At 39.7% G+C, this 23,653-nt stretch overlaps 1 protein-coding gene across 4 annotated transcripts in view; it reads left to right on the forward strand.

The window, feature by feature from the left end:
* Positions 1 to 23,653, forward strand: part of FAT1 (FAT atypical cadherin 1) — a 124,746-nt gene that overhangs the window by 74,983 nt on the left and 26,110 nt on the right. For all 4 annotated transcript variants that reach the window (XR_014239171.1, XM_082375112.1, XM_082375114.1 and 1 more), the window contains exons 4-10: positions 3,296 to 3,357; positions 5,108 to 5,437; positions 5,784 to 5,994; positions 8,227 to 8,366; positions 12,963 to 13,238; positions 13,363 to 13,573; positions 19,217 to 23,284. Coding sequence is in view for 3 of the 4 variants with exons in the window: in XM_082375112.1 (XP_082231238.1) it covers positions 3,296 to 3,357; positions 5,108 to 5,437; positions 5,784 to 5,994; positions 8,227 to 8,366; positions 12,963 to 13,238; positions 13,363 to 13,573; positions 19,217 to 23,284 (5,298 nt within the window). In the remaining variant the exon portion in view is untranslated. The remainder of the gene's footprint in view (positions 1 to 3,295; positions 3,358 to 5,107; positions 5,438 to 5,783; positions 5,995 to 8,226; positions 8,367 to 12,962; positions 13,239 to 13,362; positions 13,574 to 19,216; positions 23,285 to 23,653) is intronic.

Raw genomic sequence — 23,653 nt, forward strand, 5'->3', positions numbered from 1 at the left:
TGTACCACCTCACGCCATCCCCATAGGACATACATGCACTGCCCCTCCCTGGTGATGGTGTTAGGGACCAGAAAACTGTGACACTTGTGGTAGGATTCCTTTTGGTACAAGTGTGCGAATCTAGGAAGAAAGGTCTTTTTTTTTTTCAGTCTGAAATATCTTTCATGTTCATGAGATCTTACCTGTAACTTAAATTGCAATAGCCACATGAGGCTCGTGGCTACTGTATTGGTTAGTTCACATCTGGATCTTTATCTTCCCTCGTGGTTTAGTCACTCATTACATACACCCTGTTAGCCTGCGGAATGGTCTTCTCCTCGTAAAAGAAATTCCTTTCCTGGTCTGCTTCCTGCCTCACTGGCTCTCACTTGATCTTCTCTTCCAAGCTTCTCTCAAGTACTTGGAGGAGAGACTTCCTCCTTAAATTTCTCTGCCTGTGGCCTCTGGGACACCTGCTTCTCTTCCAGCCTTTGCTTCTTAGGCTTCCTCATGGCTTTCTAAACACTCATGGCCCATACTTTAATAAGATTGGCCTGCCCTTTATTTTTTGGTAGGCCCACCGTTCACCATTCTTCATACTCTTTTCTGTACTTGGGGTATAACTAAGTCTGTGTCTGCCTCTGGTGACTTCCCTGCACTTTACATCTGTGCCTCTAAATGTCTGTTGGACGTCACCATCACCTGGACCATCTGTCACAATGCTTGACACATCTTACCTGTAAATATATGTTAAATGGTTTTCTGTTAGCTCCTATATAAGCTATAAATTTGTATCATTTCCAAGTTCAGTGTAGTTTGGGTGCCTCTCTTCCTCCAATGCATATTTAAAATTCTATTCTTTTATGGTTTTAAGAAATTCATGTGTTCACACATTTAAGTGTTTCTTTAGGGTAACAGAGATATAACAATATAACCAAGATATACAGGAAAGGCAGAGTCTCATGGACTTTGAAGGATACAAAAAAAGACTTTTAAAGGAGTGACTGCAGTGCCGTGGGGTGATGTTATGATAGAGCAAATGAAAGAGCTTGGGAGACCCAGCAGCAGAACCCCAGGCTAGGCCTGTCATGGGAGCCCTCAGAAGTGATGTTTAAGCTGAGAGGTGGAGGAGTGGGTAGGAGTAGCTGGGCAAAAAAAAAAAAAAAAAAAGGATAAAAAGGAACATTAGGATTCATTGCATTTGAATGGAATTAATATTCCATTTGAGTTAAGAGAGAATTAATTTTAAGTATAGAGAGCATGCAAATAATTCCAAACCTAGGAGATGGTCAGTTTTGCTTTTTGTCTTTATATTGAATTGATAATACGGATGTAAGTCCATCCTTTTTAGCAGTCTGGTGTGCTATAAGGAAACTGTAAAGTGAGGAATTGTATTTGCTAACGGGTATTTATTTATTTGCTACAGATACTTATTTGCTAACAGATATCCCTGCAATGAATGATTATGTTCTACAGAGCAGAACCCTATCTTGCTGTGAACATGCCAAGCTGTGGCCTTTTGTGCTGTTACCATTAACAGCAAGTTTTTGATGGGTACATGAGGACAATTAGATGGAACTAATCACAGCAATTTCCTGTCATTCTTGAACTGCTTAAAACGACAATCAGAAAGGGTGGTAAACTTTTGACAGGAAAAAAAAAGGGATTAACTTTAAAAGGTTTTCGACTAATGAAAAATCAAGCTTGTGCCACAGTAAGCCACATTTTCACACCATTAAGCATTGTGAAGCATTTTCCTTGAACCTCTTTTAATCTGTAAGTATGGTTTTGGACAAACCCCAGATTCTAGCTTACAGTATAGTCTTCTGTTGTTCTTATTACAAAGAGAGCGTTGCTTCATTGAATTGTGGGGAAGATAATGTTGATGTAGATTCTTAGTGACTTTAAGAAAAGAAAAACTTTGAATTAAATGAAAACATAAGTCTTTCATGTACAAATTTAGGGAAACATTTTGAATAGCCTTTAATTGGTAGTTTTGTGAAATTAGTTAGACTAATAGAAAATCAATTAGAATGATAAAATCTGTTCTTAAATATGAGTTATTTGAGGTATTTCTCTGTGGAAAACCACAGAAAGCTGGTCAGGAGAAGGATTAGTCCTAGCGGTGATTTGCCACATAAAGGCCTCAGAACCACTCGGTTTGCACCTGTCCGTTATCAACACAGGTTGCAGAGGTTGTTTTAGTGGTTGGGGGAATTTTGTTTTTAATTTCTGTGAAGTACAAGAATATATTTCATCAGTTTTAATGGCCTTCTAGGTTCCAACATATGTTGGCAGTTTAGCAGTTATTGAAGCTCTAGAGAGAGATTTAAACTATAGCTATTCTAGTTTGATAGAAAAATCAAAGAAATAAAGAATATGGGGTTTCTTTGAGGATCATTTCTTCTTTTTTGGGGAAATTAAATGATTGTTATTTGAGCAGCATTACCTGGAAAATCACAATACTTTTTATAACAGTTCTTTATTTTTATTTATTTATTTATTTTTTTAAACGTGATGATCCATTTATTTATTTATTTATTTATTTATTTATTTATTTATGGCTGTGTTGGGTCTTCGTTTCTGTGCGAGGGCTTTCTCTAGTTACGGCAAGCGGGGGCCACTCTTCATCGCGGTGCGCGGGCCTCTCACTATCGCGGCCTCTCTTGTCGCGGAGCACAGGCTCCAGACGCGCAGGCTCAGTAGTTGTGGCTCACGGGCCTAGTTGCTCCGCGGCATGTGGGATCTTCCCAGACCAGGGCTCGAACCTGTGTCCCCTGCATTGGCAGGCAGACTCCCAACCACTGCGCCACCAGGGAAGCCCGACAGTTCTTTATTTTTGAGGGTAGATGACCCAAAGGTAATAAATCAACATTATACTTTCCAGTGGTCCTTTTTAATACAGTTACGGAAGTTTTTTCTGAAAATTCTTAATCATATCTGCAACAGTCACAGCAGATATGGATGAGGTTGAAATCTTGGATAACTTCATCCCACTTTTTAAAAATCTTTTCTGACAAAATGTATGTTGAAACTACTAAACAAATTTTTAAAATGTAACTGATTTGAGTTTTTCTGCTTTCTTAATAATACTTCTGTCATTTATCTAATGTTTTTAAGAATCATTAAAATGAGAAAGTATAAACTATGTTGTTTGTAAATAAAATAATTAACCGTACCTGGATTAATAATTTTTTCCTCTTCAGAATAAGTTAGGCATTTGCTCAAACTCCTACACTCAGTGTGTGGTTTCAATTACAGTATTTTGTAATTACCTTTATTTTGTGAGGATTCATGAACTGTTATCATTTTCTAGGTCTCATCACAACTACATCAAGGAAACTAGACCGCGAGCAGCAAGATGAACACATATTAGAAGTGAGCATTTCTTTATTTTTAATAATTTTAAAAATATTGTAATCATAAATATGGGAAAGAGCAATCTTACTCATATTATCTAGTAATTCTGAGCTGCTGCTATTTTGTTATATCACCTTATGGTCATTAATAAAAAGGAAAATAAAGAAAATATTGTGAATATAGTTCAGGTCTGCTTTACACCCCTGTCTATGCCCAGAAGATAAACAGATGCCAAAATATCCAGAGCAGCAGGTTACGAACAGTGGCATCCTACTGCGGTCCCCTCACCCTGATTAGGACCACACTACACACCTGTTAATTGTCTGCCTCACTCCGGAGCCCTCTCTTCTCAATGAATGTCAAAGGCTGGATGGGAGCAGGTATAGGATACTTAGGACTTTGAAGATGATATTAAGATATTGATGGGAGATAAGATTAGTTTACATATCGTGTATGTTTTTCTGTAGTCCTTTTGTGGTAATTTATTTAAGGGCCAGTGTTGGCATTGATTTGACTGTCTTAAAGAAGAGAGTTTTTTTTAGTAACGTGTTAAACCAGGCTGCTAGTTATGGAACCCAAACTTAGGAACGATTTGATGAATGCTACAAAGCATAGTACTTGGTTGTATTTCTCTTTAATTTTTCTTTTTTCCTAAAGATCACATGAAAACTGATCAAAAGGAAATGTTTTGAGAGGTTAAAATTAAAATAGTAATTATAATTTTGTTTTATTTTGAGAGTTTGGGAAGGCAAATCATGTGCTTTAATTAAAGCAGCTACTTTACTTAAGTACTCTGGACAAGTACCATGAAGATATATTCATTCCCACTTCTATAAACAACAGAATTTGCACCCGCCAAGCTTCAAAAAGAACATAGTTCCACAGAAAACTTCAGTCTACTTTAATGTTTTTAGCATTTCATTAATTCACTTGGGATGACGTGGGTTAGGGGGAATAACTACGGTCATCCCTTTTAATGTGCACACTGAACTGAAAATGAACATTGGATCTGAGGGTGAAATGGTTTCTTATGCATTCAGAAGCATTCACCAGCGTAACCCTCAAGAATCTCAGATCTTCATTCCTAAAATGAAAACATGAATAATCTACTTAGAATAAAAGTTACTTTATATTTCTTTTACTGAAAATCTCATTTGATAAGTTGGTCTTAAGTTTAAATGTTTATGTTCACCCTACCAAACATGGAAGACTTCTGTACAAGAAAAGAGAGAGTCAGGCAAAATAAAATGATTGCTAGTATTAAAAGGCCTGCTACTTAGCATGTATTTTAATCGGCTGATTTAACTTATTTTATTGACGAAGCTTAAAAATGACAGTTTTTAAATGCAGTATGTGAAGATTTTATTTTTAAGCATGTACAAGAGGACTCTAAATATTTAAAAGCAAAACCTTCATGTATCTCTTCCTTCGCTTAAAAATACTGAGTTTTTGAGAGCTTAACGTTTACAGTTAGGGCGTGTGAGGAAGAGGGGTGATGGGTAAGGAGAGAGCGAGGGCTCAGAGCCGGTGCATTCCTAGCCCCCGGCCTCCCCGCCCCCCCCCCCAGTCCCTTTGTGAAAATGGAGAGTTGCCCTGCCCCCTCACAGGGCTGTGGTCAGCGTGAGGAATCGGTGCGTGTCCATAGTGCTGTGTGAATTGCAGAGGTTTATAGAAAAGGTGATTGTCATTAGGAAGAAGATATTCACTTTTTATACAGTATATTTTAAAAACATTTCTTGATGTTATCTTTAAAAAAAAAAAAAAACAGGTTACAGTGACAGACAACGGTAGTCCCCCCAAGTCAACCATTGCAAGAGTAATTGTGAAGATCCTTGACGAAAATGACAACAAGCCTCAGTTCCTGCAGAAGTTCTACAAAATCAGACTCCCAGAGCGGGAAAAACCAGAACGAGAAAGAAACACCAAGCGTGAGCCTTTATATCGTGTTATAGCTACAGACAAAGACGAAGGTCCCAATGCAGAAATCTCCTATAGCATCGAAGAGGGAAATGAACATGGCAAATTTTTTATTGAGCCAAAAACTGGAGTGGTTTTGTCCAAGAAGTTTTCTGGAGCTGGAGAATATGATATTCTTTCAGTGAGTAAAGATCTAGTCTTTGAATTTCTTACATAATTTGACCGTTAATCTAGTCTTATGTCTCTTCTCTCGTAACTTTCTCTCTATTCGGTAAATGGGCTCAGTGCTGTACCTAACAATGCGAAGTATGGGTTTGCTTGTCCCTTCTTTAGTTGTCATTCTGGTTATCTGTGTTGAGTATGGCATAAAAAGGTTGCCCTTTTTATCCGGCATTAAACACATGGAATATACAGCACAGATATCAAATGTTTGAAATTGGTTGTTTCAGACCAAACCAATCAATGCTTCAGTTATGGGATGCAACTTCTCATTTGCTGTTTTTATCCCCTCTGCCCATATTTTATAGATTAAGGCAGTTGATAATGGTCGCCCCCAAAAGTCATCAACCACTCGACTCCATATTGAATGGATCTCCAAACCCAAACCGTCCCTGGAGCCAATTTCATTTGAAGAATCATTTTTTACCTTCACTGTAATGGAAAGCGATCCAGTTGCTCACATGATTGGAGTAATATCTGTTGAGCCTCCAGGCATACCTCTCTGGTTTGACATCATTGGTAAGCTTCATGACAGTTTTCATCATCCTTGTATAGATCACACTGAGGGGAACCCGCCTCTGGTTTTCTGATTTTGGGGCACATCTCAGAATTTAAAATTGGGAGTAAGACCTATAAGTGGAGAATTTGTTTTAAACTGCAGTATTTTGCTTGCAAAATTTTTCACTATATCCAACATATATTAAACTTGTTTAAAACAATAGGTGCTCTCTATGTACCTTATTAATTAAAAATAAGGTTTTTAAAAGTGCACCAAAGAGATACAGAGAAATCTAAATGTTTGGTCCAAAAGCACAGCTTCTTAATTTTTCCTTCTTGATACATAACATATAGCACATAACTATTTTTAGTGAATATGATTTGAATGTTTAAAATAACTATGCCTACATGATTGTCGCATGTCAGTATTTTATAGGGAATATGCTTAAAATTTTTAATTTATAAGTTATAAATGATAGTGTCAACTATGGCTTTTTAAGTTTGATTTACCTCATTTTCAGTAGGAAGCAGGCTTCACTAGATTAAGTCACCCTGTGATAAAAATTATATGCCTAAGCCAATTCTTTTTTTTCTGTCAGTTAATTTAGCTAGACATAGAATGTAATACAACATACTTAAAACAACTTCACGTTAGACTTTGGCGTCTTATTTTTTTAATTCTTATTTCTTCACAGTATTTTAATTACAAGGATATATAAAATCAAAAGTACGTGTTCGGGTTATCTTTGGTTGGAACCCGATATCCCTTTTCCCTCTTCACCCCGGAGCCCTCCTGCCCCAGTTGCTGTCTCAGCGGGTTGAAGCCTCAGGGACCACAGGGCGCAGGGGTTCGGGCTCTACCCCTTGAACTTTCTAGACAGCTGGACTGTTTTCCCTACTTTGGTCTTTGTATGAAATTGTTTATGTTATCAACACCTATGAAACCATTACAGTTTGGTTTTAAATGAACAAAAAGGATTCTTTTCATAGTTAACTGCAGTCAGAATAGTTTGCTTGCTGTCCGTTAACTCCTGTCGCGTTTCCAGATGAGCGGACTGCGGCTGCGCAGCGTCTAACCTCACGCGTAAACTGACCGCCTTTGGAACCACTTTGATTGATGCTCTCCTTGTTCTGTGCTTGCCTTCCATGCTTGCTTCTTTTTGGCTGTGCCAGGAGACACATTTGCTAGAGAAGTGTTTTACATCTTTCAGATGACTTGTGACCTGAACTGTACAGCAGAAGGTATCTGCTGAGATCACATAATTTGCCTCAGATTATGAGATCTAAAGAAAAGCATCCATTTTTCAAACTTTTTCCTTTCCAGTGACCATCTTTCATTGCTTTTCCTTTTCATAACGGGCCCATGGTCGCCAGTTCCAATTGCAAACATTCTGACTTTCCATACATCCCTAGATCCTTATTTTTAGATTTAACTGAAGACTGTTTTGTGTGTGTGCTGTTTTGCTTTTTGGTTGGATTTAGTAATAGAACTTCATCGTGACGTTTAGACTTTATTTTCATTCCATTCCATTTCATTGATATAAGTATCTCAAGTTCAGTGGCTTTGAAGAGAGTTTATCTGGAATATGATGGGGAATGCATTTGGATAATGTTAGTAGCTCAGAAACCTTTGCTTCATTAAACTTTGTGTACGACAGCAATGGGAAAAATTTTCAAATAGTGAAAATTCTCAAATAGTAAGAGTCCGGACTAACCGATGTTAACTACCACAATTTTTTTTTTCAGAGTTAACATTTGTTTTTAATAGTTATTTCATTAGAGCAATATGCTCAAATTGTCACAAAATTTTTTTTTTTTAGTAAATTTTTAAATGGCCAACTTTTTGGTTACTAAATGATGTGAAATGTAGCTACTGAGATATAAGTTAAAGAGGTATTCGGAACCCTTGAAAAAACAAACTGAAAGTAATTCATTGGTCGCATTAGAAATGTTTTTGTTGTTGTTGTTTTCAGAGTTGCTTTCTTGCTTCCTCTCATTTAGTAGCTTCCTGGGCAGTTATGGCTCAGCTTTTTTTTTTAGTAAGCCAACATTGTCTTTCCAGTTGGTCCTTCTTTTCTGGTCTTTCCAAATGAAAACTCTTTGGAATCACTTTGACCAATATATCAGAAATTTTTCTTTCTTTCTTCCTTTTTTTTTTAAACTGCCATTAAAAATTAGAAAGCCACAAAATAAATGACAAATTTTCATCCCGTGACCTGTTTTTACTTTAATGTTTGTCCTAACTTAAACTAGGTGGCAACTATGATAGTCACTTTGATGTGGACAAGGGCACTGGAACCATCATTATTGCCAAACCTCTTGATGCAGAACAAAAATCAAACTACAACCTGACAGTCGAGGCTACAGATGGAACCACCACTATACTGACTCAGGTAGGCAAATTGCTGATGATACAGTGTTCTGATCTAAGGGTCCACAGGCAATATGAACAATTGATTCTGCCCTCTGAGGTTCTCAAATCAGAAGTTACTATTTTGATACAGTTTATGCACATGTACACAGCAAGGATTTTTATTTAGGGAATGAAATATCACTGCAAATCCTGATTTAGGTTTTGAATGTAATTAACCAGTTTTGAAAACTTTGAAACAAGACTTAAAAAAAAAAACACGTTATGCCATCAAATCTTTTATATTTATACTCATTTTGAATTATACTAGTATAAAGTATATCACTGTCAAGGATGACTTGTCCAAGTCATTTGCATTAAAACTGGTTAAAGTGATTAATTATCTTTTAAAACACCTTTTTGGGTTTTTTTTCCCCCTTGACTACCTTAGGCTGTGTAAAATAACTGATAAAACTGTTCTATTCCTTTAAACATCTTTATTCCTATCTGATGATTAAGACATGGTCCGATTACTGGCATTTCAAATTGAAATGTCAGAACCCTGTAAATTACATTTAAGTTCTGTTCTTTCTTATCAGTTTCTCTTTGATCCACAGTGGGGGCTGTTTGAGAACTTGTTAAATACTTGCTGTGTGCCAGGTATTGTCCTAGAAGCTGAGGAGTAGGAAACAAAATCCTGCCCTCTTGGAGTTTACATTAGAATGATAAAGCTAAAGCCTCATGTTTAATCTGCTGTGTGTGAAAAGTAAAAGGAAGAAATTAAATGTTAGAGGATAAAATGCTTCTGAATTCCAATTTCCTATCTTTAGATTATACTATTTTAAATCTTAAGACAGATCATCTGCTAAATCATTTAGTTGCATTGAAGAATAAAAATTATAGTCTGTGATGTCTTTTCAATTAATAAATGAATAGATAATTTAAAGTTGGTTGTGAAATGACCTTATTTCTTTGTCCAAATGCTTGTGATTTTTATTGTGTTTAAAATTGATAATATGAATCATGCTTTGGGGTCATTTTGAGGTTGTCATGTAAAAGTGCCAGCACAGTATTAAAATTTCAATCTTGTCAGTAACTGTTCTCATTGTAGAAACTAAACTTTAGAGCATGAAAATGAGAAGAAAAGCATCAAGAATTGTAATTTAACAGGGTAATTCTGAAAGGTTAAAGAGTGTAACTGTATGTAGATCAGTTCAAGTAATTGACTAACCAGAAGTCTAGCAAAGGGAACTTAATAACCAGTAGAAATCACCCTCTGTGCCAAGCCTTCTCATTACTAAAGATGATATATCTACCTGTAGCATTTATCACTTACTACATAACTCCCAGTAATTGTAGTTTTCATTAGTATAGTTAAGAGCTTAGTATGAAATACGGTGACTAAAATTCCCATAAAACCCAGTAAATATATTGTTCTCTCAGGGACACAGAATTTCTTCAATTTCAATGCTTCGGGTATACTTCTATAACTTATTTTGAGTCATGTTCAGAGGGTCTTAATAATATCCTAGTGAATTGCTGGCAGGGAGAGGTAGAGTATCAGAGAGCGGTCCAGATCCCAGGCTGACCTGTCCAGGTGTGGGTCATTAGGGAACAATCAGTAATTAGGTTTTGATTCCCAGTCTGGGGCTGAGAACAGGGAGTTAGGAATCTGAGTGGGAGGAGAGCAGCAAATGCCAGCTGAAGAGGGACACAGAGATCAGAACTCAGCTGACAAGGCACTGGAACACAGCAGGTAGATTCCTGTTTGTAGGTGAAACTCAGGAACCAACAGAACAAGTGCGGCCGCATCAAGGTCAGTAGCAGCAGGTGTCAGATCTGAGGTTTGGAGAGTGTCTTCCGTTGAGCCAGGGTGCATCCTCGCAGAGGTGAGTGGTGGCGGGTCGTGACGTAATTGCCAGTGCTCTGTTGAAGCAGCTCCTTTCCTTGCTTTCCTGTCCTGCTGTTTCTGCTGAGGATGTTGACCAGTATTAAATCACGTCACTTTGCTTTCTCTGCTATCTCAAGGTAACTTACCAAATCCAGTTCACATTTTTTCCCTTTCTTTGAAACAGCTTTGCTTTCCTGTTTTCTTTCAGTTTCTCTGGAACATCAGCATTGCATACTCTGGAGCAGGCCATTTGGTTTGAATCGGGGCTCTGCCTCTTACTCCTGTGCATGGGCAGGTGGCTGTGACCCTCTGTGCTTCCATTTGTCCTCTGGAAAACGGGCACAGCGACTTTGCCCTCATAGGACAAAGTGAGACGACACTCGGGTGCCGGCCCCTCAAGCCCTCAGGCCTGTCCCCAGTGAGCGCTCCCTGCGTGTTCCCTGTTGCACATCAGCACTGGTTTGGGCTCCTGTCCCCCTGCTTGGCACTGAGTCACCTTCCTGTCTCCATTCTCTGTCCCTGCGATTCATCCTGCACTGCCTGCCACCAGCATGGTCGGCCCGACTGGGAGGAGGATGGAGGGTGATTTGCTCCCGTCACACAGTTCAGAGCACACAGGCCACACGGTTCTCAGCCTGTGCTCGGGCGCCGGGCTCTGCTCTCGGACCCCACCTTCTCCCTGTTCCTTTTCTTTCTCACCCCTGGTTCAGGGTCCTCCTCTGAGGTGTCTAAGAGACAGGATGTTCCATTCCACCCTCGCCTTCACATCTTTGACTGAGCTTTTCCTCCTATCCCAGTATACGTTCATCTGCCAACCTAAAACCTGTGCAAGCGGAGCTTGTCTCCTCCTCGAAAGCTTCCTGAATGGCCTGCACCATCTCTGGACTCCTGAAAACTTCCTTGATAACATAGGAAACCTGTATGTGCAAGTCATTGCCCAGTGAGGTTGAAAGCTTCAGGGGGCGGGGGTGCTCCATATTTCCTTTACACCCTCCGTAAATGCAGTAAGTGCCGAGCATGGACGTGCCCGGGAAATACGTGTCAGTTGAACTGCTTTATCAAAGAGGGTTGTTCTTACTTCAGCTGTTCATATTTAGGTGGGATCAATTGATCTCGGAGCAGGATTAAACTGTGTTTGCCCAACACTCCTTCCATGAGAAAATAAATTTTAAATGTGTAGTGGAGGGACTTTCCTGGTGGCACAGTGGTTGGGAGTCTGCCTGCAACGCAGGGGACACGGGTTCGAGCCCTGGTCTGGGAAGATCCCACATGCCGCGGAGCAACTGAGCCCGTGCGCCACAACTGCTGAGCCCACGTGCCACAACTGCTGAAGCCCGCACGCCTAGAGCCCGTGTTGCACAGCAGGGGAGGCCGCTGCAATGAGAAACCCGCACACCACAACGGAGACCCAACGCAGACAAAAATTTAAAAAAAAAAAAAAATTGTGTAGTGGAAATGAATATGTAGTGATTTAATTTATAGAAATTATCTTTATAGCCTTTGCTTCTGGATCATCATTGACCTTTCAAAGTGAGGCATCTGTAGTTTTAAATGTTTACATAACTTTCACATAAACCCTTTCTGTGGTTTGGTGGATGCATTTAGTGTTCGTATAGTTTAATGTTACAGATCCACCGCTGAGGTCTCAGTGTTCTAGGAGAACGGTGGATGCATTTAGTGTTCATATAGTTTAATGTTACAGATCCACCGCTGAGGTCTCAGTGTTCTAGGAGAACGGTGGTATTGTCTTCATGGAAAGGCCTCTAGTCCGTGTTCTTGCCCCCGTGTGGTTAACACCCCGCCCTCCCCCATGCGGTACTAGGACTTTGGCCTCCTGTGCCATTCGGACTAGTGAGGTTTGTTCCATATGAGCTAGTGAAGCTCATGTTTCTTGTTTATGACTGTGACCATCTTTTACAATCGTAGTGATTTCCGCTATGCCTTATCCACATGTGTCTTTTCAATCTGAAAATTAATCTTCTTACTGTCAAGGTAAATTTTTTTTTTTAATTTAGCTTGGGACTGAGTTTTTAGACATCTGCTTTTTTTTTCCTTTAAGGTTTTTATTTAATATTTATTTTATGACCTACTTAAGAGAATTCTCTCTCTCCAGTGTATTTAAATTGCTTTTAAGAAATAAATGTATTTACTATCTGTGTGTAGTTTTGTGATCACAAAAATATAAGGATTTTTAAAGCACATTTCTAATTTTCCTTTTTATTCATAATATCGGTAGGGATTTGGAATCTCAAAGATTAGAACAAGAACTTCAGATACTGTGACCATTAAGTAGCACACTCACCTCAGTAGCTTGGTGGTTACAGGTGCAAATCTGATATAGGAAATCAGTCTTCTGTGAATCCTGGTAAAGTAAATTCTGTATCTTTACATGAGCAATCTAGAAATTTCTGTGGAGACCTAAGAGAAATTAAGCCTGCATTTCAGAAAGAAATGTGTGTTACATTTGTGTGTGTGTGACATTTTTCTCTCAAAAATTAGTCTCAAGAATTTAGAAACGTTTTTATTATCTTACTCATATTTATATAGGTAATATGTCAATGAAAAATTTGAAAGATGTTTTTTATTCTGGATTTTGGTTGCTTTTATTTCTCATGTTTGAATTTCATTTTGCTCAAAAATTAGGGGTTTTTTTTTCAGTGTGCATTTGATTTTTTTCCCTGATTCTTTAAATACTAAAACATCATAATTAGGAATATTATTGTTATGTGAGTCATTTTGTCATCACAGGTATTCATCAAAGTAATAGACACAAATGACCATCGTCCTCAGTTTTCTACATCAAAATATGAAGTTGTTATTCCTGAAGACACAGTGCCAGAAACAGAAATTTTGCAAATCAGTGCTGTGGATAAGGATGAAAAAAACAAACTAATCTACACTCTGCAGAGCAGTATCGATCCATTGAGTCTCAAGAAATTTCGCCTTGATCCTGCAACTGGCTCTCTCTGTACAGCAGAAAAACTTGATCATGAAGCCATTCAGCAGCATGTTCTCACAGTCATGGTAGGGCTTTCTGCTCATTTTCTGCCACTGTTTGGTTCCTGCAGGGTTCCATGTTTTTGAGAGTGATCTTTAATCAATTTTAAGGAAAGCTTTAACAGGATCAATAATATGCTGTTTCTTTTAGGTACGAGATCAAGATGTCCCTGTAAAGCGCAACTTTGCAAGGATTGTTGTTAATGTCAGCGACACCAATGACCACGCCCCCTGGTTCACGAGCTCCTCCTACAAAGGGCGGGTTTATGAATCAGCAGCTGTCGGCTCAGTTGTGTTGCAGGTTACAGCTCTGGACAAGGACAAAGGGAAAAATGCTGAAGTTCTGTACTCTATCGAATCAGGTATTTTTGGAGCACTGCATAGGTTTATAACTTTGCACTTATTAGAAAGTATGTTTTTTCTTTTCTAAAATTAGTTCTAGATGTTGAAACATTTCTGTGTATCAAAACTGCTTAAATTGATAGCTACCATTTTACATGTTAAGAGAAAGAAAAAAAAATTTAACTTTTAACTCATTGGAAAGCAAAGCTAGAGAGTCCTAACTACGTTTGGGTAATGTTCTTGGAGATTCATAATATTAGCATAATTCAAGGCTCTGAGAAGTCCTGCGGTAAAGAAAACTTTATTTGACCAATTCAGGATTTCCAGAATGGTTTTAACCACACAGTCGTTTTCCTCCATAAACTATGAAGTACTCTTAGGATAAGGCTGGCCTAGTGATTTAACATTTTTCTTTTAGTCAGAGCATATCTTCTCTTGGGCAGAGCAGGAAACTCCATGACAGAGTGCCAACTCATCCAGTTCTAATTGGGTCACGTCTCATAAAGGGTGTCCATGCCTCTCCTACCCCTTCCAGGCTTTGCTTTTCTGCCACTTTCACCCCCATGCATCTTTCACAGTTGCATTTTGTTCATGGAATTGGGTTGGTGCAGTAGGTCCCAGGGTTGGGACGAGGGCTTGAAGAAATGTTGAAAAGGCTGAGGGGCTTGCTGGAGTTGGGCAGGAGACAGCAAAGCAGGGAGACGAGCTGGAACTGTGGGCCTGGACAGTTCTGGGTGTGATAGGGCAAGAGGTCCAGAGCCTTGCTGGTGATTCCAAGAAGGAGGATCACCAAGAAACGGTGGTGGCAAAGTGAAATGTTGTTCTGTGTTCTGTTTGATGCTGCTATTCACTCATTCATTTCTTTATTCCATGGACTCTCATTTTATATGCCAGGTGCCCTGCTAGGAGCGTTTGTACTTGTGCTTGATAGGTAGGGGTTACCATCGGTCCACGAATGTATGTTCTTGCAAAAGAATGCTGCCCCTGATTGAAACAGGGATCTGCTTTAGAGCATGTGATTTATTCAGTCAGAAATCATCTAGCTTTGAGACTTGCCCGACTCGTGCCAAATACTATGAGTAAGTGATTAAATATCGAGAAGGCAGCTTCCATTTTTCCATCTTTCTCAGTGCCATTGTTAGTACAAAGGTTATACTCTTTCATTCTTTCTCTATCATGGTTTTAGAAGATTGAGATCATCCACTTAACTTTTTTTTGTAAGTCCATACCTCTGCATATTTAGAAATTATGTATCTTTTCTAGGCATTAGAATTGATAGAGGTACAATTAACTGAAGATCATATAATCCAAAGCTGAGCAAACGGAGAGTACTTTTTTGCTTTATCAATGTGTTTTATGTTGTTAAACTATTTTCATCTTAATATATTTGAAGTTTCATTTATTTCCCTGAAAATGACCAAGCTTAAGCCATCCCTCACAAATAAGACCTCATATACTGCCCGAGGTTGCAGTGTTAAAATGTATTATAGTGTAGTTAGTGCCTTGAATAAAAATGATTTTTCCACTGGTTCAGAAATTTAACCATTAAAAAAGCGCATTCCATTTGTGCATGCCTGAGCACTTCAATAAAATAGTTTTCCCCCCGAGACAGACTTACTGGGTTTGTGTAGGAGAAAATGTTAAACTTTCCCTTAGCTTTCACATAGTTTTCAGCAATTGGGCGTTTAAAATATGATTGTTGGTGCCTGACTGAAGGCATGCACATTCTTTAAATGCTTGTAATGACTGATGGGGTTAGTAATTCGGTATTCCAAGAATGGAACTGTATCTCCACTCAATAGATAATACCAAGGGCCTATTCTGATATAAACTTTGGACTTCAAAGAAGATAATTGGATAGATTTGGTAATGTAAAAATCATGCTATACAAGTTACTTTATAGGAAACAACTACCATTAAAATGCAGTAGAATTGTGTGTGTATAAATCTGTTGAATAGTAGTAGGAACTATAAAATGGTCACACAGCCTTCATTCAACAGTGTATTCATATTCACCTGCTTCTGACTTGTGTCAGATTGCATTTAATAAAGTTCAAAAGAGTAGTTACAGATTCAGGCTATAACACTGCATGTTTAATTAGCAGCAATTTATTGAGCAAAAGGTTTGGTCTGATTAGGAGTCTTTAGGGAAAAAAGGAAGTAATTGAAGAATATTTTCAGTAATAATTGAGTTAGGTGTTTAGAGACACATCGGTGCCATACTGTGGGCTATAGTGTTTATTTTTTTTAAAGTAGATGATTGTTAATTCAAAACTGTTATAACCTCTGGAAATAGAAGACACTCAGTAAATATACTTACTGGTTAGAATTGGTTTTCTGCCCCAAACTTAGGTAAAATGTAATTGCAGTTGAAGCTTTACAGAGGTTGCCATTCTGTGGGGCAGTCAGCATCCACGGCACGTCCACCGTGGGGAGAGGCAGGTCCTGTGCACAGCTTTCTGACGTGCCCTTTGGGGTGTACGTGTGTAATACAGTCATAGCTGACGAGCACACATTTGCATGTTTGTCCAGATAACTGCCTTGTTCATATGGAAAGAACAATTTAAAACTATTTAGAAATAACCAGTATCTCCCCTACAGTGAATGACTAAGGCCCCAACCTAGTACAGACTTCTGTCACTGCCCTATTAGTTCACAAATGCCATATGTATATTTCAGTATTTGGTGAATGTGGCTATTACTAGATCAGACAAGGACACATTCAAGCCACTCAGCAGCCCTCAGTGTTGCCACATAAATATGATGTTGTTTTCCCATCTGCAAATCTGATGGTTTCTGCCGTAGCATATGGATTGATACAGGTAGGATCCATATACTGATTAACTAGCTGTGTTCCTGTTTAACCTTCTTGTTATCGTTGACAAGCTCAGAGCTGTCTTTATCAAAGTCGAGGTACTGCAAGTAATAAAGAATGTTTTGAATGCCACATTGCTAATAAAAATTTTTTATCAGATTTCCAATTAGTCATGACACATTCCTTTTGCTAATACTTTTAAATGAAGTGCCGCATCTAACAAATGGTTGTTGGTAGTGATTGAAGTATAGCATAAATGCAGGAAAACAAAACCAAGTAGAAATATAAATATATAAGTACTTTAATGAATGTATTAATTTTTTTCAAGCTGCTGATCAACCTGTTTGGTATTTAATTTGTTTTCTTTCCATACATGTGTAAAAGTTGTTTCATTCAACAAATATTTGCTGAGTGTCTCCTATGTGTCAGGCATTTTTCTAGGCAGAGATGATAAAATAATGAATCAAACAAGCCATGCTTAAGTGGAACTTACATCCTAGTGGGAGAACAGATAAGAACAAAGTGACAATATGTGCTGTAAAGAAAACACAGGGTAATGGGACAGAAACAGCCATGCTGAATGGGGAGGTCAAGGAAGGCCTCACCACCACATTCTCTAAGAAGGAGGCATTTGGGCAAAACCTGAATGAATGAACGCGTGCATGGAGAGGCAGTGGGAATAGCTGGCGGAAGACTCTTCCAGGAGGGGACCCACCAGACCCGGTGGTTCCGAGATGAGGATGTGCTCACGTGATTGAGGGGCCTGCTCATTGCAGATAAGATCCATTTATTCCTCCATGTGAGGCCTTGTGTGTTTGAAGCTTTAAGATTTCACTGTGCAAAGTAAAAGAGAAATGCATATAGATGGCTGAATAGAAAATATGGTAGGTCAGCTGCTTTATTAGTACAGACATAGGATAGTGAAGAGTGGGGATGAAGACAGTTGTCCAGAGGTTTTCACAGCCCCCCAGGCAGTCAACCAGTCACAGCTTTGGAAGTGGGGATGATGCAAAGGTAGCTGAGAAAGGACCTTGGAATCCCGGTAACCAACTAAACACAGTGGGGGAGAACTGGGGTCACTGGCGCTCGTAAGTACAGACAGGCCGGAAATTAGTGTCTGCGAGGCCTGGCAGAGGCAGCGTGACCCTGTTCGTGGGCCAGGGTTCGGCTCAGAGCTTCGTGGCCTGGAGACATTCTGGACCTCTGTCCTGTTGCAGGTTGAGGCACGGCCTTGGGGCCTGGACACAGAGCCAGGCAGACTTAATGAAAACCAGACTGGGTCCGGCCTCAGAAAGAAGGAGCATGGATTTTTGGAAAATGTATTAAAGGAAGGAAATGAAAGCTGGAGAGGAAGTGTTTACTGGTAATGATGTGGAGAAAGGAATGCTCGGTTAAGCCCCTGGTTTGCAAGTCGCAGCAAGTAATTCTGGTCTGTGAAGGGCCGTGCTCGATTGCAGACCTCGAGGAACACAGAATTTGAGAAGGCAGTTAAGTGGCAAGTGGACTTTGTTTTGGGTGAAGTGTAATAGTTCAATTTTTCCAAGATTTAAAGAAAAGTATATTTTATAAAAGGGATTCTTTTTAATCACTGAATATATCATTTTTATTACTAAGACAGAAACAAGTTATACCTTTTTCCACTGTAAATTTACTCTGATAAAAGAAAGAATTCTCTTTTAACTCCTAACAAATGCTACACTTTCAAGACTAAAGGAATTATCAGTAGGCATTCTTTCTTCTCGTTCGAAGTTATTTTTCCCTAAAATATGTCCAGTAAGCTTTTAAAGACTCAGGCATGGGGAGCTTCGTGATCTTCTGCCTCAGCAAGTTCTGGGGCAGCTCCTCAGACTAGATCAATTCAGTTCTATGACTAGAATAAATGATTCTGGACTCTGTTTATAAAACAGAAAAGGGATGAAGGGTTCGTGGTTGGATCGAATCTGAGGACCCTCACACTGCCTTGATCTACCCAGAAAGAGAGTAAACTGCGGAACTGTAGTAAACTCCTAGTTTCCTCAGGAAGAGCTCAAGTGGCACAAAACTATGGAATATTGTGGAGTTGCATTTGCAGCTAAATACATGTACATAACGTAGCTGGAAAAGGTCTAAAGAAAAGCAAGTAAAACAATCTTAAGAGTTTTCAGCCTCAGCAATATTGACATTTTGCACCAGAAAGTTCTTTGCTGTGGGGCTGTCCTGTGCCCTGTAGTATGTTTAGCAGCATCCCTGGCCTCTGCTCACTGGAGGTCAGGAGCACCCTCTCCCCACAAGTAGTGGTCACCAAAAAGGGGTCCAGACATGGTTGAATGTCCCTCTGGGTGAAAGCACCTCCAGTTGAGAACCACTCACCTAGAAATTAAATTGACCTGAAAAAATTCAGGGGATGTTACTGAAATCTTGAAAGCCTATAAAGTGGGGCAGAGTACACACAGGCTTATTCATCAATTCCCCGAATGCTTAAAATAAGGGCCAACTCTATTTAAGTTTGTTAAATTTAATTGAAGTCTTCCCTTTCATAGTGGGTAAGATTCTTGAGAGTTTGCAAGTGATAAATAAGTATATTCCAAAGGGGTTTTGAGGGACTCTTGGAGATGATTAACTAAACTCCTTTATGGAAGGATAACCAGATCCTTCCACAACACATTCCTGATTCAACCAGAGAGAGTGACTTTTGGCTTTAGGTACAGAGTGATATTGCTTCTGTTTCTTTTCGTAATTTATAGACAAAACTCAGAAAAGTTTGCCCTTAGAGTAGATAAAAATGAGACAAATTGAATAAAACAAGTTCCATTCGAATGTTGATAGGTCCTTGTATTTTTCTCTAACATACTTTTTTCTCTCCTCCCAGGAAACATTGGAAATTCTTTTACAATTGATCCCATCTTGGGCTCTATAAAAACTGCCAAAGAATTAGATCGAAGTAACCAAGTGGAATATGACTTAGTGGTAAAAGCTATAGATAAAGGCAACCCGCCAATGAGTGAAATCACTTCTGTGTGTATCTTTGTCACCGTTGCTGACAATGCCTCTCCCAAGTTTACATCAAAAGAGTATTCTGTTGAAATTAGTGAAACTATCAGCATTGGGAGTTTCGTCGGAATGGTTACAGCCCATAGTCAGTCATCAGTGGTATATGAAATAAAAGATGGAAATATAGCTAATGCCTTTGATATTAATCCACATTCTGGAAGTATCATCACTCAGAAAGCTTTGGATTTTGAAACTTTGCCCATTTATACATTGACAATACAAGGAACTAACATGGCTGGTTTGTCTACAAATACAACCGTTCTAGTGCATCTGCAGGATGAAAATGACAACTTGCCAGTTTTTACGCAGGCAGAATATATGGGGCTCATTAGCGAATCGGCTTCAATTCACAGTGTGGTCCTAACAGACAGGAATGTCCCATTAGTTATTCGAGCCACTGATGCTGATAAAGAATCAAATGCTTTGCTTGTTTATCACATTGTTGAACCAGCTATACACAAATATTTTACTGTTGATTCCAGCACTGGTGCTATTCATACAGTACTAAGTTTGGACTATGAACAAACAAGTACTTTTCACTTCACTGTACAAGTTCATGACATGGGAACACCATGTTTATTTGCTGAATATGCAGCCAACGTGACTATCCATGTTATTGACATTAATGACTGCCCTCCTGTGTTCTCCACATCATTGTATGAAGCATCTCTTTTGTTGCCAACATACAAAGGAGTCAAGGTCATCACAGTAAATGCTACAGATGCTGATTCAAGTGCATTCTCACAGTTAATGTACTCCATCACCGAAGGCAACATCGGGGAGAAGTTTTTAATGGACCACAAGACTGGTACTATAACTGTACAAAACACAACTCAGTTGAGGAGCCGCTATGAGTTAACTATCAGAGCTTCTGATGGCAGATTTGCAAGCTTAACCTCTGTGAAAATTAATGTGAAAGAAAGCAAAGAAAGTCAGCTGAGGTTTACCCAAGATTTCTACTCTGCAGTAGTGAAAGAGAATTCTACTGAAGCCAGAAGATTAGCTGTCATAACTGCTATTGGGAATCCAATCAACGAGCCCCTGTTTTATCACATCCTCAACCCAGATCGCAGATTCAAAATCAGCCGCACGTCCGGAGTTCTGTCGACCACTGGCATACCGTTTGATCGTGAACAGCAGGAGACCTTTGATGTGGTAGTGGAAGTGACACAAGAACACAAGCCTTCAGCAGTGGCCCATGTCATTGTAAAGGTCATCGTCGAAGACCAGAACGATAACGCACCGGTGTTTGTCAACCTGCCTTACTACGCCATTGTTAAAGTGGATACCGCCGTGGGCCATGTTATTCGCTACGTGACGGCCATCGACAGAGACGGCGGCAGGAACGGGGAAGTGCACTACTACCTCAAGGAACACCACGAACACTTCCAAATTGGAGCCTCAGGGGAAATTTCACTGAAAAAACAATTTGAACCTGACACCTTAAATAAAGAATATCTCGTCACCGTGGTTGCAAAAGATGGAGGAAACCCAGCTTTTTCGGCTGAAGTCATAGTTCCCATCACCGTTATGAACAAAGCCATGCCTGTGTTTGAAAAGCCTTTCTACAGCGCCGAGATTCCAGAGAACGTCCAGATGCACAGCCCTGTTGTCCACGTACAAGCCAACAGTCCAGAGGGCTTGAAAGTGTTCTATAGCATCACAGACGGTGATCCTTTCAGCCAGTTTACTATTAACTTCAACACCGGAGTTATCAATGTCATAGCGCCTCTGGACTTTGAGTCCCACCCAGCATATAAACTGAGCATCCGAGCGACTGACTCCTTGACCGGTGCTCACGCCGAGGTCTTTGTGGACGTAATCGTGGAAGACATCAATGACAACCCTCCCGTGTTTGCCCAGCAGTCCTATGCCACCGCCCTGTCCGAGGCGTCTGTAATTGGAGCATCCGTGGTTCAGGTCAGAGCAACAGATTCTGACTCAGAACCAAACAGAGGGATTTCATACCATATGTTTGGGAATCACAGCAAGAGTCATGATCATTTTCACATAGACAGCAGCACTGGCCTCATTTCACTGGTCAGGACTTTGGATTATGAGCAGTTCCAGCAGCACAAGATTTTTGTAAGGGCTGTTGATGGCGGCATGCCTCCTCTGAGCAGCGATGTGCTTGTCACAGTGGATGTCACCGACCTCAACGATCACCCACCACTATTTGACCAACAGATTTATGAAGCCAGAATTAGCGAGCACGCTGCCCATGGGCATTTTGTGACCTGTGTAAAAGCCTATGATGCAGACAGTTCAGACATGGACAAGTTGGAATATTCCATTCTGTCTGGCAATGATCATAAGAATTTCGTCATTGACAGCAGGACGGGGATCATCACGCTCTCAAACCTGCGCCGGCACGCCCTGAAGCCATCATACACCCTTCAGGTTTCTGTGTCTGACGGAGTTTTTAGGAGTTCAGCTCAGGTTCATGTGAGTGTGATTGGAGGCAATTTGCACAGTCCCATTTTTCTTCAGAACGAATATGAAGTGGAGCTCGCTGAAAATGCTCCCTTGCACACCCTGGTGACCGAGGTTAAAGCAACTGATGGGGATTCGGGTATTTACGGTCACGTCACCTACCATATTGTGAATGACTTTGCCAAAGACAGGTTTTACACAAATGAGAGAGGACAGATCTTTACTTTAGAAAAACTTGATCGAGAAACCCCAGCGGAAAAAGTAATCCCAGTTCGTTTCATGGCCAAGGACACTGGCGGAAAAGTTGCTTTCTGCACCATTAACGTCATCCTTACAGATGACAATGATAATGCACCACAGTTTCGAGCAACCAAGTTTGAGGTGAATATTGGATCCAATGCTCCCAAAGGGACATCAGTCATCAAAGTCCTTGCCAGTGACGCTGATGAGGGATCCAATGCCGACGTCACCTATGCCATTGAAGCAGATTCTGAAAGCGTTAAAGAGAATTTGGAAATTAACAGACTGTCTGGCATAATAACTACAAAAGAAAGCTTAATTGGCTTAGAAAATGAGGTCTTCACTTTCTTTGTCAGAGCAGTGGATAATGGGTCTCCACCCAAAGAATCTGTTGTTCCCGTCTATGTTAAAGTACTTCCACCAGAAATGCGGCTTCCAAGATTTTCAGAACCATTTTACACCTATACGGTTTCAGAAGACGTGCCTATTGGAACAGAAATAGATATCATTCGAGCAGAGCATAGCGAGACTGTCCTTTACAGCCTAGTCAAAGGGAATACTCCTGAGAGCAATAGAGATGAGTTCTTTGTGATCGACAGACAGAGTGGGAGACTGAAACTGGAGAAGGGTCTGGACCATGAGACAACTAAGTGGTACCAGTTTTCTGTACTTGCCAGGTGTACTCATGATGACTATGAGGTGGTGGCTTCTGTAGATGTTAGTATCCAAGTGAAAGATGCAAATGATAACAGCCCTGTCTTGGAGTCTAGTCCATATGAGGCATTTACTGTTGAAAACCTGCCAGGGGGAAGCAGAGTCATCCAGATCAGGGCGTCTGATCTAGATTCAGGAACCAATGGCCAAGTTATGTATAGTCTAGATCAGTCACAAAGTGTAGAAGTCATCGAATCTTTCACCATTAACATGGAAACAGGGTGGATTACAACCCTAAAGGAACTTGACCACGAAAAGAGAGACAGTTATCAGATTAAGGTGGTTGCATCAGATCATGGTGAAAAGGTTCAGCTCTCCTCCACAGCCATTGTGGATGTTACTGTCACCGATGTCAACGATAGTCCCCCACGGTTCACGGCAGAGATTTATAAAGGGACTGTGAGTGAAGATGATCCACCAGGGGGCGTAATTGCCATCCTAAGTACCACGGATGCTGATTCTGAAGAGATCAACAGACAAGTTACATATTACATAACAGGTAACATGTTTAAAGTGAATGGTTTAATTTAAAATTAAGTTGTATTAGAAGTATAAATTCTGAGATATGTATTTTATGGAAATTGAGAGTTAAAGGGGCGATTTTAGTGTATCTAAAATAAGTAGAATTAACATCTATTAAGCTATGTTTCAAGTTCTTTGCCTGAGCAAAGCCAGTAGTTGTTTCACTAGGCTGATTTTGATTTTTATGATTCATTCTGTTGATCTTTATACACAGTGTATAAAAAAGATATTATAATTTAAAAAATCTATAGTTTCAGTGTAGGCTAAAGTGTTATTGATAGTCTTGGAATTTTATTTGGCTTAATGCTGTGTTTAAATACACGTTTTAGTGCTGCTTTCTTTGTTT

This window comes from Balaenoptera borealis (assembly GCF_965194805.1).
Source record: "Balaenoptera borealis genome assembly, chromosome: 21".
Taxonomy (NCBI): domain Eukaryota; kingdom Metazoa; phylum Chordata; class Mammalia; order Artiodactyla; family Balaenopteridae; genus Balaenoptera; species Balaenoptera borealis.